At 40.5% G+C, this 18,865-nt stretch overlaps 1 protein-coding gene across 1 annotated transcript; it reads left to right on the top strand.

Annotated features, from left to right (window-relative positions):
* The first annotated feature begins 287 nt into the window (after positions 1 to 287).
* Positions 288 to 18,849, top strand: cilp2 (cartilage intermediate layer protein 2). Its single transcript, XM_085263931.1, has 10 exons — positions 288 to 737; positions 7,018 to 7,095; positions 8,471 to 8,740; positions 8,911 to 9,093; positions 9,646 to 9,801; positions 9,901 to 10,218; positions 10,630 to 10,738; positions 11,396 to 11,553; positions 13,494 to 15,922; positions 16,014 to 18,849. The coding sequence occupies exons 1-9, from the start codon at positions 674 to 676 to the stop codon at positions 15,899 to 15,901; spliced, it is 3,744 nt and encodes a 1,247-aa protein (XP_085120057.1). The 5' UTR covers positions 288 to 673; the 3' UTR covers positions 15,902 to 15,922; positions 16,014 to 18,849.
* Positions 18,850 to 18,865: the final 16 nt, after the last annotated feature.

Genomic DNA, 18,865 nt, shown 5'->3' with positions numbered 1-18,865 from the left:
GTTCATATTTTAAATGCCTTTTAAAAAAAGCAAGAGAAAAAATAAAAATAGATTTTTCAATCATCCGGAATTAAAGTTCTAAAATTCTTTGCTTGACAAGACACACGTAGAAACTAGAATAGAGATTTAAAGATGGAAACACACACGTGAAGCCACACACCTGTTGTGTTGCTAAATATGTATTCGCTGGTGCAATAGGGTGGAGGGGGGTTACAAATCAATGTAACTCTTGAGTTAAACAAATGCAAGTAATGCTTTAAATAAGCCACAAATAGTGAAAAAAAAGCTAAGAAGAACAGGAAAGCACCCTTTTACTTTCAGTAACCACAGGCACATTTGCCTTCTCTTTCCTTGCGTGTGTGTGTGCTCCTTCCCCTCTCTTCCCCCACCATACCCTTACCTTTTTTTGGACCATGATACGGGGGACCCAGATGTTGCATTTCACTGGCCAATGGTGAGAAGAGAGGGACTGGATTGGTGTGCAGTCCCGATGCCCCTTCTTTTAAAAACGGCTGAGCTCCTGTCTCCAGCTCAGCAACTCAACTCACACGAAGGAGCAGAGGCAAGAGTTTGTCCAAACAACAGCCTCAGTCACACCTGAGGACCTGAAGTAGCTACGCTCAGCTGAGAGCTGAATTAGTTCGTATCGATGCTGTAGAGAATCGCCAGCACAATGTTGGGATTAAATAAAGTGGCGCTGCTGCTGTCTTTCCTGGCCTCGGTGGCTCTGAGCCAAGGTAGGTGAAGATTGATGATTGAACTGCTAATATATTATTATCATGTCAGAATGACACAATCCCAAGAAATTGTTGTAACTACAGATTTGCCAACAAAATGATGCTTGTGAAACTGCAAATGTTGAAAATGAACCTTGAGCAATTTTCAGTTTTCATTTCATAATCACACAAGAAAGAGGGCCAGTTTATGAGTATTAACACATGTGCCGCACAACTGACAGTAACTGTAGAGTTTCCCAAGTTGACGGCATTTCCCTAAGGATGTCAGAGCGGGATGTTGAAAGAATTTAGACAAATGTCTGAAGATGAGCTCATATGATAAGAGTAGTGCATGATTAGTGTCCGTGTACTTGGATTACTTACATTGTTGGGACATTAATCTGTGTTCAAAGTCAGCCTACTCCCTTCTGGGGATGTGAAGTCATAAAGTCCGTATTGTAAATCACAAAATGTTGTGAAAGAAGATGTGGTTTGAGGTTAGGTTTAGGAAAGTAGAAATACTTTTTACGGGGATAATAAGTCTCTGGCAATGTAAAACTAAGTCAAAGTAACATCCTTTGAAGCGATGGAAACGTGCGATAAGACTGCCTTATTACCTCTTTATCTTGAAATCTCGAATCTAAAGCCATATGCATGTTTCTCCTGCACTTTTAATAACACAAAGGAGTTGGATGGAGATGGAGTGGGATGTTAAGGAGAAGAGGTCGTGAAAACTGTCCCTGCAGTCTCGTTTAATCACAAAACAACAACAATTTCACAGTAGCCGCCACTATCAGCAAATGGAAGGCCTGCTTTATGAAAATTGTGTCCAGCTTTTATTACTTGACCAAGATCCAGTTTGAAATTATAGCTTTTTTTGCACTATTTTTCTAATGTAGCTCCCGGTTTTTAATGCTGGTTAAGTGTTGGTTATCTGCAGACATTAGCACAACACAGTTTCTTCCAGATGAGATTAGAAGTTCTTCCCAGCAAACTTCACTCTTATCGTCCACTGAAAGTTTGCCATTCTTCCTGAATGACACCAGTAGCAGCACTTTTTCCAGAGCTGTCACTTTCTGTTCGCCTTACAGCTGCTTCACATTAGGTTTTTCTCTCTTTTTTCCAAAGTGAAGGAGCTGGCAGTTCATAAAAGCAAATGAGTGTGAATACACCTTAATAGTCTCCATGTCTTGTTGGGCTCTGAAGCCTCTGAACTGTAAATGTCTTTGTGCCATTCACTGATGAGTATATATAAAAAGATTAGAGACCAGTGAAAGTGTATGTATAAATGGTGATTCATGCTGACTCTGATTGAACAGAACACTCCAATCGTAAAAGTTTAACGCCTCATGCCACGCTCCTTTAGCAGTACATCCACATCTTGCAGTAAGGTGGTGCATTTTTGTCCTTATTTCACCCTCTAACATTGGGAGCAGTCCCTAAAGATATAAACGCAGTCACCTTGGAAACAAGGTGCAATAATCACAAACCCAGTGGCCCACTTTTCCACCTGCTTGGTTTGTGCTCGGCTTAATGACAAAATGGAATAAAAAAGAGGAATAGGAGAACAGGTAAAATTACTTTACTGCCTTCTTTTTTTTTCCACCGTCACACTGGCCAGCATTTCACTCTTTCCTTTTCACTTTTGATGACCAGTTCAGCCCTCATAACTGCATTCAATCCACTGCTAAAGTAACGACTGCGTGTCTCCATCTGTCCGCTCGTCTTCATCTGCTCGCCTTTTGTTTCTAATCTGTCTCCCTCAGGTATTTCCCCACAAATACTTTCCCCACCTTTCTCCCTTCTATCTCTCCCTCAATCACACTCCCTCCTCCAAACATTCTCTCCTTGCCTTGTTTCTCAGTCACCCTCTCCACACACCTTAGAGCTTAGAGGTTTACAAGCTGTTTTTCTATTTAAAGTTGGCAGCTGCTGCTGAATGCCCAACTTAGAGGGGAAAACAGTGGTATTACCACCTTTGGGTCTAAATCTTTCTCTTCTCTTCTCTTCTCTTCTCTTCTCTTCTCTTCTCTTCTCTTCTCTTCTCTTCTCTTCTCTGCATAATTTTCAGGCAAAGCCAAAATAGTTGGTGAGTAGCTGGAGGGCTGTTAGTCAGACGGAGGGGTAGTTCTCCAGATGCTGACCACTGTCTGCTATAAAGCACAGAGCTGTCTGGCCAGCTGACTTTAATGACTGACGCAGAGATTACATAGGATCAAACGAAAAGGCGCAAACTCCCATTAGTGACATGCTGCAAGCCACAATCACATCTTTCATTGCTTTTCTTTTCTACTCATGTGTACAGACACAAGAAGAGATGCCAAGAAATTATTTGTTGCAGGAGTAATCAGCTGCTTTACATTTTCAGCTTCTGGCTCAGTACCTGTGCACAGGTGGGGAAGTTCAACCTCCAGATATTTTTTCTTGAGAAATTCAACACTGACTAACGTTTTTTAATAGTATCAAGGAAACAATGCGGTGTTCCACAAATATCCTCCTTTAAATACACAAATCATCTGTTATACTTTTGTAAATTCTTAAATCATGTGGTTGGTTTCCACCATTAGTTAATGTCACGGACAAAACTGCTGATTTTAAGGAGCTACAGATGTTTATAAGTTTTGAGAGCCTTTTGGGAAGAAGAAGAAACTTTGGGGTAAAGAGAGAGAGAGATAGGCACTGAGAGAAAGAGCAGACTTTTCTGAAACCACACACACCTCAGTTAAGGAGCTAGCCAAACGCATAAACAACTTCCAGATGACATGGCAAACGGATCATCACATACACAGGCCCCCACACACAATGCATACACAGTTCATGGATGGAATGCCTCTGTTATTAACAGAGGACTCCTGTGGCAGCTGTCACACACACTCCTGAGCCCGAGCACGAGCGACATCAACAAATAAAGCATAACCCCATTCTTTGAGCGAGCTGTGCTTTGTCTAGTAGGTTATGTAACACGAGGAAGGAAGCTGGTGTTTTCACATCTTTTCCTTCTTGTAGGGATCTGGAATATTATAAATAAACAGGATCCAGACCTTTTACTTAGCCTCATCTGTCTGCCAGCCTGCATCTGGCACAACCATACCTCCCTAATATGAGTGAAATCGTGTTGGGTGAAACTTCATAAGGTCCTCCATTTTCTCCACAGTTCCACTCTTCAGCAGCTTTTTTATTAGATTTTGGCTAAGGTAGAAATTTCTCACTCAGAAAGTGAAGGAGAGCAAGGCTGTCCTTCACAAAGGCACCAGGGCTTAGTGGATTTGCCTTTGTGCAGCCAGGCTGTAAGTGAACCAGCTGTATTTCAGAATGAACCACTGTGACGTAAATCATTGAACCCAAAGCTAGTTCTCTAAAATAAGACTTGCAGTTGTCACAACAGACCTATGGTGGATAAAGAGGACAATGAATGCAGCGGTGGATGAAAAGTAATCCAGTAGCTATGTTTCAGACATATAAGTGACATTGCTTGGTATTCAGGAACTTACCATGTTGCTATATGTGGAAAAGGATGCAGATCTCTTCGAACGCACCAGTGCAGCTATCTTGTTACCTTGTCCAAGGTTTGTCCAAGGTTTATGATGGTGAGCATGGCTAAAACTGCTGGCACTTGAATGTAAACATATTTCATTTTGAAATGACTAACGTAGTTGTTTCTAACAGGACAGCCTCACGTTTCCACCAAACTGCATCTATTTCCTAAACTTAACCATGCGATCTAAACAAAGCTAAACCACAACATGTCACGTCATAAAAGAAGTTTATTGTTCAGCGGTGATTTGACAAGCGCCAAATGGGCCGTTAAATCAGAAAATCAGAAGCAACATACACAACGTTTGGGTTGTGTAACAGCAGCTGCAAAAAGTCAAAGCGTAAAGACATTTCTGTTCACAAAAAAACCCCAAACCCATGAACAAGGTATAGTGCACCAGTCAGTCCCTTTAGGGTGTATTTTCCTAAAGCTTAAAAAGGAAATAATAAGTTCTAACTTTGGTCCCGTTGGCTTGAAAAACGTGTGTTACTTGCCTCTTGATGAGGTAAATTCGCTCACATACCAGCCGCATGAAGCAGTGCCCCCATAAAATCCCCTAGCATTTAAAATTCATAATGTGTTAACATGTCCCTCAGAAGCACAATAAGCTTTGAGTGCGCTGTGGGAGCCAAGCCACTTCATCCCAGCCATTACTAAGGTCACTACCCCAACATTTGCCTTCTTCTGTAGCTAATCTGGGTTTCCTCTGTCTGCTTTCTAAAACCATTAGTCACCCTATAATCCACAGAATTGTTTGTCATTTCATTTTCATCATTATCAGACATCTTGAAATGATAATCCTGCGGTTCTGCTGTGAATTCCCTTTGCTCTGGTGTGAAAAGGAAAGAAAAATGTTATGTAACAGGAGCCGAAATAGTGTTTTGGAACTTCTTGGAAATAACATGCGCTTCAGGATGGGGAGCATTATTAATTAGCCACAGGAGTTTTAATTCATTTTTAATAAAAGAAAGAAAAGGCTTCTTTGTGCACACAGACACACATAAAAAAATGAACAAAAAAAAATCCCCTCTTGCCCCTGCGGGCGGTCTATCCTTCAAGCTCGGGTCCTGTACCAGAGGCCTGGGAGCTTGAGGGTCCTGCGCAGTATCTTAGTTGTTCCCAGGACTTCTGGACAGAGATCTCTGATGTTGTTTCTGGGATGTGTTGATGATTTGTGAACATCATTGTCACTGAGAAAAACTGTGCTTTACCTGCTCGGGAGACAAAAAAAAATTGTGAAAAAACTATTTGAACTGATTTACTAAACTAAATCTGCAGGAAGAGCCACATCTGCTCACCAGATCAGTGTGAAAGCATTTGCTTCTGTTTATAAGTCATTCCAGGGTATCAGAGAGACAAAGCTGATCTGGAAAAATATCAATGGTTTTTAAAGCCAAAGGCATAAAAAAATCAACAACCATGAAGGTCAGCTGACTGTCTACGTTACCTTAAAATGTGAAGTTGATGTTTGTCCTGCTGAACTGTTATCCTTCTTTTGGTAAATCTATCAAAAGCCATCAGGGCTTGAAAAGAAATGAAACGAAAGACTTGAAGTGAGCTGTAAAACCAGCGGGGACTGGGATCGATACCGGTCTCTGTGCTGGGCGTCTCTGCTCGTAAACTCAGCAGCGTCTCTCCCACAGTTCTAAGCACTTGCACATATTACACACGCACACTAAAGTGACATAAGCCACTTTTTGTTTCTGTCACAGACTGACATTTATTTTTTCCGCATGGCCACATTTCACATTTCTTCCCAGAGTTTCTAGCGAAAGGAGAAATGTCAAGCAAACAACTGACGCTTTTCAAAACATAAAAAAAATTGTGCCGCAGGTAAATGAATCATTGCACATCAAAGCATGCGTGAAAATGTACGGTGCATGCTTAATAAATCAAAGGGAAAAAAATTACATGAATGCCAGCTTTAATATCGTTCTTTTTCTAAAAGGTTAGTATTTGCTTACTTCTTACATCTACTGCTGTGTGTATGAACACACGCGCTTAAAAGAAGATGATGTAAGACTTATTTAGTGATGTACGCATGCAGTTTGTGTTCAATACATATTTTGCAGTCATATGTCCTTCAAATAAAACCAATTTGCATGAAATTGCTGCATGTGTTTGAGTAAGAGAAAGAGGTGAACAGAAAGCTTCTGCACAGAATATCAGATGACTCTGCAGGTTCAGATTTTCTCAACTGAAGGTTCATTAACATCCTCAACAGTAGGTGCTTATTGATGGATCAAGAGGAGAAGGGAGGACAGAGGAGGGCAAGAAGGACTGAAGAATGAGAAGATGCATGACAAAGATTTCTGGGGGAGATTAGAGAGGGATTAGAGAGTGCCGCTGCTGAAGAGCAGCTATGATAAAAGAGAAGACAGAGAGGAGTGAAAGGGGAAATATAGGAAAAAAGAAAAGTGATGGATAGATGAAAGCTTACATCTGAGAGAAAGAAAAGGGAATAAATCTTCAGTTTGTTGTTATTTAAGCAGAAAGTCTCCTTGCCTCGAAGAAAGAGCAAAACGTGCACGTGTCCATACAAAATTGGAGTAAATCTCAGCAGCTGTTCAAAACGCACACACATTGAAAACTTGATTTTATCAATAGTGTAGTTTAAGCAAGCACAAGTATAGATATTTTCAAAAAGGTAACACACTCTCATCTCCAACACATGACTTCTAGAATTTCTTTTCTTTCTTCTTAAAGTTTCTCAAGGACAAAAAGTGTAAGCTCGGTCTATAACCAGCTGTTTTCTTGTGTACGCAGAATCACTGAGAACTGAGAGTCATTCAGACAAGAGACGGAGAGTGGCCTTCAACATGTACGCTGACTCACAGACAACAGGTACCGGCGGGAGATTGAGAGCTAATTCTTTGGCAGACATTTTTAAACCGCCAGAGTTTAAATATCAGCTGAAAGCAAAAGTGCAGGCAGATCCTGGCCAGTATTATAAAACTATCAGTACGCTCGTTATTGCTATTTGACTTGCTGATTTAGCAGCCTTACTAATGGCTGTGACTAAAACTTTAAAGACTCAAGGTAAATCCTTTAGCGCCCAATAAAGATGTTACCTCAGAGATTTTACTCCTTTGCAGACTCGTAACTCAGAAAACTTTAAACTCCAAGGCATGAGGCCGAGACATAATTTTAGACGCAGTGTGTTTTGTCTTTGTATGGTGTCCATTGCTTTTAAGAACACATCTGCTTGGAAATAATAGAAAAAAGATGGTCCTTTTAACTTTGTCTAAGTCATCCAGCGATGCTGTCTAGACATCCTTGGCTACAGTAGTAATAATAGTTAATTACAAAAATACTTAATTACAGATACTTTATTCAATGGAATAATAGAAGCAAATAAAGACAGGGCTCAAGTCTGGACCCAAAGCTAAATAAAAATCACTTCGTGCACCATAATAATTCCTGTTTGTTCCACTAAAGGCCTGTTGTTATGGAAACTGTGTTTCTGATCAGTGAAGTAAAACAAAGAGTGGGAGTTTTTAAAACTATAATTGCTTATGTGGATGAGGTTATCTTGCAGCTCATATCACAGTTTTTTCAGCAGTTATTAAGAACAGATAGAGGTGTAACACTAAAAGACATTTCTGTACAAAAGATGTATGACTAATCTGCTTTCTAATCATTCACTGTTAGCATAGCTGGGAGGATCGTTTGCCTCAGTCAGCTTTCCGTGATGTGAACAGCTTTAAACCACAACATTAATACAATTAGGAGCATTTCAATAAACAACATTTTTTTTTAACTATACAGAAACAGCTGTCTGTAACACATAATCAATTCTTGGTGGACATTATTGTTTGGGAGTAAAGCAGTGCTTTACTTTAAAAGGAAAACAATCTATCACATGAGGCTAATCGGTTCCTTTTATTTGTAATTCCTCATGTTTCTCAGTAGGAAATTGTTCAGGTTTCAGAACATGCCACAGATGGAAAATTAAACAGAATGCCTCATGACTCAAGCCAGGGGGCATGGAAAGATCCTCAACAATACAAAGCTCCCTGGAGTATATGAAGTCAGTTTCAGATGATAGTTGCAGACCCCTGAAAGCTTGTAACCCATCCCTGCTGTTCAAGTCTTTCTTAATTCTTAACAGTCTCCCCCCATGTAAAACTAGCTCCAACCTCCACACCACAATTATTAGTTTTTTCTAATGTTCTATCTTTGTGGTTTTCATCCACGTCTTCCCTTCATGCGCCTCCAGGCGTGACTGAATGGACATCTTGGTTCAACATTGACCATCCTGGGGGAAATGGAGACTATGAGCGCCTGGAGGCAATTCGTTTCTATTACAGAGAGAGAGTTTGTGCACGGCCTACAGCCATGGAGGCTCGTACTACAGACTGGGTGGCAGCGGCAGAAACTGGGGAAGTGGTTCATTCAAGTCTGGAGAAGGGATTCTGGTGCATCAACAAGGAACAGCCACATGGTCGCGTTTGTTCTAACTACCATGTTCGCTTCCAGTGCCCCCCAGGTAGAGCCGATTACAGCAGCCCAGGGCTGTGGAAGCTTTTTCTTCACAGAAATGAATATTTAGCCAAAACACTACAAAAACTAAACAAATATTAAACATTGTAAACATTGGTGCATAGCTACATCTTTCAAGATTAGAATGTCCCTCTGTCCTCTGTAATATGTTTTTAGTGCAGAGCTATTGGACTGAATGGAGTGAGTGGGGCCCCTGTTCAACCACAGTTTGTAATGACGTGGGTGTCCAAGTCCGCCGAAGGAAATGTGTGAGCGCACAGCTCATGCCTCTGCTGTTGGTGCCAGCATGTCAGGGGCACCATTCAGAGAGAAGAGAGTGCACCACCCCACCATGTACAGGTAACAGCCAAATATCAATCACCACCAAATTTCAGACAGGACCCTAAGCTAGTGTAGAGAATATGGTCTTTGAACTACACATAAACTATTTTAATCAACAAAGTGATTCATAATGTCCCTTTTTATTGGTGAATTCCCCAAAACATTCCTTTTAAACCATTCAGTACACTGTAAAAAAAATTCAGTAGAAAAACGGAAAATGTCCTGGTAATTTTCTGCCAGTACATTTTCTGATTTTTTTACGGAAGTTTGACGGACTTTTCTGTAAATGATAAAACGGAAAATTCTGTAGATTTATAGTATACTCTCTGTACCATTTACGGACATTTCCTTCAGCTATAAAATGGAAAATTCCATTTATTCACAGTATATTTTCTGTATCATTAATTTATGTTTTCCATTAATAGCAACAGTCTTATTGATTGAAGCTGTTTCAGTAAAGTTCTAAATGCAGCTAAATCCTTTAGAAATCCTATAGTCAGCACAAGGGAGTTAACAATCCATTTGATAGAATGATTCACTGAAACTCCCTTCCGTTGTGTCTTTTTGTAGCTAAATGGAGTCCATGGGGTCCCTGGGGGTCATGTTCAGTGACCTGTGGTGGAGGTCGCAGGATTAGGAGAAGGACTTGCGTAAGGACTTCAGCGACAGTGCAGTGTGTGGGACGGCCTGTTGAAATCCAGAAATGTGGAAAGACTCCATGCCCAGGTATGCAAAGCCACACTGCATTTAGCTGTAGTGAGGCATTTCTTTACTTTGGTGTCTTGATCAGTATCTGCTAACATCTCAACGCTTTCTTTACAAAAGCCAAATGCCAGTATGTGTGCACTGAAGGCCATCCCAGTGAAGACTGCAGTCACTGCGTGTGCAAAGGCCACATCCTACATGGTGATATCCACAGTGTGACCGGTGTCCCTGTGGCAGGAGCCTTTGTGTCACTAGCCAGCCATCCCAAGGTCATCCGTGCCCGTACAGATGCTATGGGTCACTTTAAGCTCCTAGGAATCTGCTCTTCCAGCCCAACTTTAATCACCATCAGGAAGGAGAAGTTTGCCCCTATCACTGTGTCCACTTCCAGTAACACCACAGGCATGTCCTGGGTCCGGGCTATTCTTAGATCAGCTGGTAAGTGCAGATAAATGAAAGAAAAGTGATTACATATTTTGGGTTGTTCTTAAAATAGGTATTATTACAAGACTAGCATTATTATTATTCCACATAGTCTACAGATCCTTCAATCATATTCTCAGACGACTGAAAACAGGAAATTGACAGCTCTACAACATAAACAGTTTGGACTATTGTGAGACTTTACATAGCTTTGAGCAGTGACTTGGTTGCATGGAAACCAAATAAAAATAGACTTGAGCTGCTTTCGAAAAGGCAATTCCCTCAACAATCATTTTTCACAAGCTCAGAGACCGACGGGCGAATAAAGTGTAATATTTGAATTTTATGAGCTCTCTATGACCTGCGGCACCATTCACAACAATCAGAGTAAAGTCTTGATGATTTTCTCCTTTCTGCTTTCCACAGAAAAGCCGTACATTGTGAAGCACCCAGAGGATAAAGTGCGTTACGAGGGAGGACGGGTGCTGTTGTGCTGCAAGGCAGCAGGATCACCAACACCTGACAAATACTACTGGTGAGATGAACATCATTGTTGGCACACTCTCATAGAATAACACTCAAAAAATAGCTACAGTCCTTCCTACACTTATGAAATGTATAGTTTTTAAGTTACAGGTTATAAAACTAAAACATAAGCTCTATAAGCTAAAGTCATCTGATAAATCTTCCTATGAGTCATTGTACAGTCATTGTTAGCATAAATCATCAAAATAAGTATAACTGGTGGCATATTTGCTAACATTTTAGATATAATTTTAAATATAATTGCTTAGCTGATTAAAGTTCAATAAACATTCCACAATGGTAAATGGCCTGCATTTGTATAGCACTTTACTCAGTCCCTAAGGACCCGAAAGCGCTTCACACTACATTCAGTCATTCACCCATTCACACACACATTCACACACTGGCAATGGCAAGCTACATTGTAGCCACAGCTGCACTGGGGCGCACTGACAGAGGCGAGGCTGCTGGCGCCACCGGGCCCTCTGACCACCACCAGTAGGCAAACATGGGGTTAGTATCTTGCCCAAGGATATTTGGCATGCAGCCAGGAGGCAGCCTGGGATCGAACCACCGACCTTCTGATTAGTGGCTGACAATAATGTAAAAAAGTAAAGTGAAGAACAAATCACTCTCTCTGTTTCTTTCTTTGTGTCTGTTTATCAAGGTATCACAATGGGACTCTGCTGGACAGGAAGGTATACAAGTATGAAGAGGAGCTTGTACTGCGAGATCTGAAGCCAGAGCAGTCGGGACAGTATTACTGTAAAGCCAGCAGCCCTGCAGGAAGCATCAAGTCCTCCCCCGCCTTCCTTACTGTAATTGGTATGTGTAGCACCAAACAAGAATGGCAGAAACAAAGAAACCACTTCCTCTGCCAGAGCTAATGCCCCATTTAGTTTTTTGTAAGTGAAGACGCTGATCTGGATTGGCACCAATAAGATTTTTCCCTTGCCCATGCACCACCTCCGCACCAAGTTTATGAAATGCAGACTAGTAGTATGTATGTAGTCCTGCTAAGAGAATGACAGATGTGTGACCCTTGGAAAAAGTTATATAGTGTATTTACATGTACTGCATGCAAAGCACTGAATACCAGTGTTTTTTCTGTTTCAAGGTTGTTCTTTAAGTAAAAATAGTAAAGTTCTAGTAAAATGTAATTAATCTTCATCAGACTGAGAAGAAATAATTTGCTATGATGATAGAAAGCGGCACACAGGGATTATTGCTCAGGATGGCTACCACCCGAGTGCATTTGACAATGACGTATTTAGTCAATGTCTTGTACTGGTTCAAGTATAACCACTGACAAAAAGCAAACAACCGCAACTCTACTGTATAAAGAGCAGCTGCCTCAGAGATTGAATACACAGTTAAAGAGGAATGTCAGTGCTGAGCTCAAACCAAGTCATCCATGAGCCATGTCTACGCATTAAGAGGAATCAAACAAAACCACAGTGGCTTACAACTGAAAGAGAGGAGAAAGTCAGTTAATAAACTATCTTTCATTAAAAAAAAAAAAACCAACATGGGAAAATGAAAAATATCAGTCTTACGATCTGGCAGAGCCTGGAGGAATAGATTTTTATTGTGTTTACATTGGTTGAAACTACAGCTTTCTAAACAGGGATTCTTTATTGTGTGAGAGGGCTCTGGACACTGTAAAACCTCAAACCCAATTTTTCCAGAACACCCAGTGTTGAGATGAAACCCAAGATTGTCAATAAATTATGTTTCTTTTCTCTCTCAGACTCAGACAAGTATGTCTTTCCACATCCATGTGGGAGAACCCCACATACACAGCTTATATTCTCCAGGTGCTTGTTAGTTAAGACACAGATTAACAAACAGGCTTTTCATGGAACAGTGCTAAAGCAATCAATTCTAGGCAACAGACAAATCCCTGTACTCCAAAAGTCATTATGGCTGGAGAGACTTTATGTGTGCAGAACAACACCTGCACCTCAGAGCGGGATGATAAACATGCCTTCATCCCAATAGTTTCTTTTCCCCTTACACATAATGCAGAAGTTTAATTTGAATAACACAATATGTTTACAGCTGTTCAGGAGGTTATATGTTTTATAATTCATGATCAAAGGAAACTTGCAAAACAATACAGCAATCTACAAATCAAACTGCTTCATGTGTTTGCAGTTATTGACTTATGTGGGAGATGGATACTTAACTACAAACAGCCATGATATCCTGCATACTAATTATGCTGCCAGTGGGTTGTTGAACAATTGGTCGTTCCTTCCAGTTCCCAATTGGATGGTTGGTGAAGAAACCTTTTCTTAAGCTTGAAGTCTAATTACCATTTTATGCATATTTCACAATCCAACTTGGCCACTTAAATGCACTTTCAGGTCATGCAGACCTTGGACGTTTGTGTGTACTGTGTTTTTAATGTGAGCATCCATGTGTGAAAAATAAAGGTATAAATATTTTTATACATTCCACCAGCAAGTTCTAACTATTCTCTATACCTGTTCCACATTATGCTTATAAATCAATATGCAATTACCCTCAAACCAGCAATTTTATTTTAATGCTAGATTGTATATTTGACAAACTTTCAAGAGCAGATACAGCAAAGCAAATAGAACATGAACTGCCCTGTTTTTAATATGTTAACTCTGCATTTACTTCCGAAACACCATCAAAGTCACATTACACAGCAGTCAACTTAAAATTTATGGCAATATTTCTTTCATGATGATGAAAGAACAAAAGCTTAATGTCATTTATTGTCTATTTCACAGACAAAGGAGCACCAGCATGCAATTCTACCCCTGAAACACATCTCATCAGGCTACCCACAGACTGTGTTCAACCCGGGACTGACTCCAAGTACTACAATGCTGGCCGCTGTCCTCACAACAAATGTGCTGGTTCCCTAGATTTTGATATGGGCTGCAGAGATGGAGCTGGATTCTGTTGTGGTGTTAAAAATATGGAAAGCAGAATTATTGACTGTGGTAGCTACAGCCTCCCCATCCGTGCTGTGATACAGTGCGGTTGTCAGAAGTGTGTGCAGCCAACTGTGCTGGTTCGAGGTCGAGTAGTCACAGCTGACAATAATGAGCCTCTGCGTTTTGGGCACATCTACATTGGTAAAGAGAGAGTGGGTACCACTGGATACCAAGGAGGCTTCACATTAAGAATCACCCCTGACACACAGAGATTAGTTGTAAATTTTGTTGATCCTAGTCAAAAGTTTATTGACACGCCCAAGGTGTTCATCTTTGACAAGAAAAGTGGATCTATTTACCACGATGTGAAAGTGATGAGAAAACAAACACCAATTGATATCAATGCAGGAGAGACCAATTTTATTAGCCTTGGAGAAATTAAAGATGAAGACCCCATAGGGCAGTTGGTTATTCCTCCTAATTCTTTTCATAAGGACAATGGAGAAATCTACGAAGGAACTGTCAAAGCCAGTGTCACATTCATTGACCCAAGAAACATCACTACTGCAGCAGCTGCCCCTGGCGACCTTAACTTTGTGGATGATGAAGGTGACATGCTTCCTTTAAGGACCTATGGCATGTTTTCTGTAGACTTCAGAGATGACTCCAACAAGGAGGTACTTGGAGCTGGCGCAGTCCAAGTCCTCCTTGACACACAGCACGTCAAAATGCAAGAACATATTCCCCAGATGAAACTGTGGTCTTTAAATCCCGACACAGGAGTCTGGGAAGAGGAGAGCGACTTTTCTTACAGCACAACAACTACTGGTGGTCATGGAAGGAGCAAGCGCGAGGAGCGCACATTCCTCATAGGCAACATGGAAATCAGAGAACGCAGACTTTTCAATTTAGACGTACCTGAAAATAGACGCTGCTATGTCAAAGTTCGTGCCTACATGAGTGACAAGTTCCTACCTACTGAACAGCTGGAGGGTATCGTGATTAGCTTGATAAACTTGGAGCCCAAGCCTGGTTATTCTTCTAATCCCAGGGCATGGGGCCGCTTTGACAGTGTCATAACAGGACCTAATGGGGCCTGTTTACCAGCTTTCTGTGATGCCCAGAAGCCTGATGCTTACACAGCTTATGTCACAGCAATGCTGGGTGGGGAGGAACTAGAGGCAGCTCCTTCCTCCCCAAAGATGAATCCAAACATCATTGGAGTCTCTCAGCCCTATCTAGATAAAATAGACTACCAGCGTTCAGACCATGATGATCCAGCATTAAAGAAAACTGCCTTCAAAATCAATTTGGCAAAGCCTAACCAAAACAATTTTGATGAGACCAATGGGCCAATATATCCATATCAGAATTTAATAGCTTGTGAAAATGCCCCTGTTGATGCTAATCATTTCAGGTTTTTTAGAGTAGAAAAGGACAAGTATGAATACAACGTTGTTCCCTTTGAGGAGAATGATTTGACAACCTGGACAGGAGATTACCTGTCCTGGTGGCCTAACCCCCAAGAGTTTAGAGCATGCTTCATCAAGATCAAAATTCTTGGACAGAAAGAAGTCATGGTCAGGTCAAGGAATCTGGGAGGAACACACCGAGAGACAAAGGGCCAGCTTTATGGAATTAGAGACATTCGCAGCACTCGGGATATGCGAGAGTCCAATACCTCAGCAGCATGTGTAGAGTTCAAATGCAGTGGCATGTTATTTGACCAAGCTGAGGTGGACCGGTCCCTCATATCAATCCTTCCACAAGGTAACTGCCGCAGGATCAACACCAACAACCTCCTACAAGAGTATCTCATTAAACATCCACCAGTGGCTCAAAACAATGAGTCTCATGCTTTCACCATGTTAGCACCCGTTGACCCTTTGGGACACAACTATGGTATCTACACAGTCACAGACCAGAACCCTAGAGTGGCCAAAGAGATCGCTATTGGGCGCTGCTTCGATGGCACCTCAGATGGTTTCTCCAGAGAGATGAAGTCAGACTCTGGAGTTGCACTTACCTTCAGTTGTCCAGAGAGGAAAATCAACAGGGAAAGCCTTTTCCAGCGTCTGCAGACCAACCCAGGTCAAACTTTGTCTCAGATGGCGAGGGACATGAGAGAGTTAGATGGTCTGCAGATGAGGAGATCATCCACCCAGGTAGTTGCTTATCCTTCAGAGCAACGGGGTAGGACCCAGAATCGCAGAGTCACCTCAACCACCAAAAGAAGAGTATCTACACGCATTCAGTAATGCCAACAGAAGTGATAAAAAGTAGGTTGAAATAATATAATTTGATCAGTGTTTACACTAGCAATCACATCAAAATGATATATCTATAATAATCTTTTCTTTATATTGTTAGGTCTTCAGTTGAGAGTCATATGATGGCATCAAGTTCAGAAGATTGTCTGTCTGCTGATGAGTGTGAATCCCTCCTTTACTATGAAAATCACAAACCCGAGACAGACATCAATTTAGAAAACTCATTAGGTCTGACGTTTATTCGAAGAATTTGGTATATTAATTTCTCCCATCCACGGTAAAAGACAGGTATCATTTGTTTTTATGTAACTTGGTGACCAGCTTTTATTGACTTTGCTCTCATTTTATGAATGAATACACTAAATTGAGGGTTGAAATTGGAACTTTTATAGAGCTAATTTGTGGCATTCCACTTCCATAGTGGGTGTTTTTGCTGACATATCTTGATGCTTGACCCAAAACCAGAAATTTAAAAACTATAAATACTATGGTAGACCCCAAACACTTGGTAATTGGCCATAGCTTTCCACTGAACTCATGCTTTTCCTCAAGATCAGAGAGAAACCAACGTGTGGTCCTTGTTGTCTGAAGCAGACACTGAGCCCTTATTATACAAACTCAGAAACTCTCCATGAAGTGGAGGAACATGCAAAAGAGACAGTGGGGTGAAGCATGCCACCCAGTGAACAGAGAATCTTTTCAGCCATGCTTCTCAGTGTTTTTCATTAGTGTACCATATTGCCAACTGTGATTCAGACAGACGTTCTTCCACACTTACTTAAAATGTGGAAGACTGAGGCTGTCGTCATGACAAGCAAGGACCTTACTCTAGACTGGCGCTTCAAAATAACGATAATTGTTTTTGGAAGCATGACATGATTTCCTTTCCCCCCTCTGCACATTCCACATTAGAACATCACCAAACAAAGTGTTACTTATAATAATCTATTCCTCAATACTTTCATTCTCAGCAAGAAGCTCTTTCAGGGTCTAAATGAACTTTGTTTTTGTTCTAGGGCAAAGTGTTTATGAGCTGCCTTTATATCTTGAAGTGCAATAAATATCATTAAACTTGAGAATGAATAAAATTCAGCATGTTTCAAACTATAACAGTTCATGAAAAGTGCTGCTGGTGAATTAAATAAGTTTTTCATGTTGCATGTTGTGTGGCTAAGGTATTTGTACCTTGCACAAGAATCTTGTTGTTGATTTAGTTGTGTGATTTTCAGCCAATAACTGAAGTTGTGTTGTGCAACTCTTTGACTCTCTGAGTCACTGTTTTTTTTTTTTTCATTCTTTGTAGCATGAATCTGCTGACTTTACAATAATCTTTTTGGCTTCAGTTTGCAATCTTGTTAGTAGGACAAAAAAACTCCATTGTCATTTCTTAATTAACAAAACATGATTTCTTAAGCATGAGAATTCAGAAGAAACACAACTTGTGTTTACAAGTCAGGTTTTTATTAAGCTGTGTAAAAGTATGAGTAGCAATACAAATAAATGTAGACTATAACGCCATATGGATATGGAAATAGACACATGAATTGAGTTTTTGGCTACTTTAACTGAACTAAGTAATAGGCATGGAGTTTACTCAGTGATTAAATCTATTGTTTATCTGCAGTATGGGGTTTTGCAGACCCATGGGAGAAACCCTTCGAGCTGAACTAATCCCAAAATGAATAAGGTGCACTATGGACCTTGGAGAAACCAGAAGAGGCTGACAAGTAAATATAAGCCTGCTGCTAATTAGAAAATAAATTACATATTCTCTTGAGAACTGTAAAAACAGTTTGACTTTCACAAACAACCAAATTGAACTTAAGCAATCAGCAATAAATTGGGCACAAGAGTATTATGGACACATATTTCCTTTGAAATTGCTACCGAGCTCTCTGCACATTTAACATTTGAAGATGTCTTTTTTTTCTCAGTTCATTTGTGCTGTTATATTTTTAGTCCTGATGTGCAACAGATTTATCATTTAATATGCTGTAAATGGTATCATTTCAAACTTATAAATCTTTCTATGTGGAGCACATAACAGCACTCCAAACATAGATCTATAGCTTGGCAGCCTGTGCAAACTTCAGAATTATCATTGACCTCTCTAATCACAGGCCTGTGGGCTGTGTGTGAACGAACAGTTCAGATGTCCAGTTGGAAACAAACATGTCCCAGCAGCAGATACAGCTTCCACCCCGTAAGAAAGATGATGATTGAATCCAGGTGTAGGAAGAGATAAGTCCTATAAAATGCAATAGTTTGTGAGGTCAGCTGAAGGGGCCAAACAGATGTAGAGCAACTAAAGGAAATGTTAGACCAAAGACATCAGAAGGAAGAGAAGCAAGATTATCTAGTGATGGGTTTAATCATTTCAGGGTACGGTTTGAAAAAGAAAAAAGGGAAGGGAAAATATTAGTGGTCTTTGGCCTCATAGCCCATCACTTACAGAATCTTGAGCTTTGAAAGTGGTTGCACATGGAAGAATGCAGATTTTCTTCAGGGAATGCTTTGACAGGAGAATTGGCTTATTCATGAGAAGAAGTTATCAGGAGAGCTTGAAGGACAAGGTAACAATAATAGCCTGAGTAAACCATTATGTAAGGCTTTGCATGGAAAAATAAGCTGTGCTCTCCAAACAGCCACTTTGTCTTTAGGGAACTTCAAAGGAGATTAAAGAACCTCTGCAATGTTTGGTTTAATCGCTCAAGAAAAAGTTTCCAGATACTTTAAAATCAAATAAAGACAGTTTGAGCCTGAAACCAACAGATAAAAGAAGATGAAAATATTCCTTTTTTAATTAAAAGAAACTGTTTATCTTGACTCGTTGGCAGTAGTAGTGGCAAACCTTTTACTTTATTTAGTGTCAGAATCATGAATATGATTTATGTATTTGTGTTTTAAACTTCTAAATAAATTGTTTGACATTTGGAGTTAGCTGGGTACTGG

This window comes from Mchenga conophoros, linkage group LG23 (assembly GCF_057382185.1).
Source record: "Mchenga conophoros isolate Kocher_MC1m ecotype Shallow Benthic linkage group LG23, M_conophoros_male_GT1.1, whole genome shotgun sequence".
In the NCBI taxonomy this organism is placed as follows: domain Eukaryota; kingdom Metazoa; phylum Chordata; class Actinopteri; order Cichliformes; family Cichlidae; genus Mchenga; species Mchenga conophoros.
Note: the sequence above shows the minus strand (reverse complement) of the source record. Positions and strands in the feature narration are given on the sequence as shown.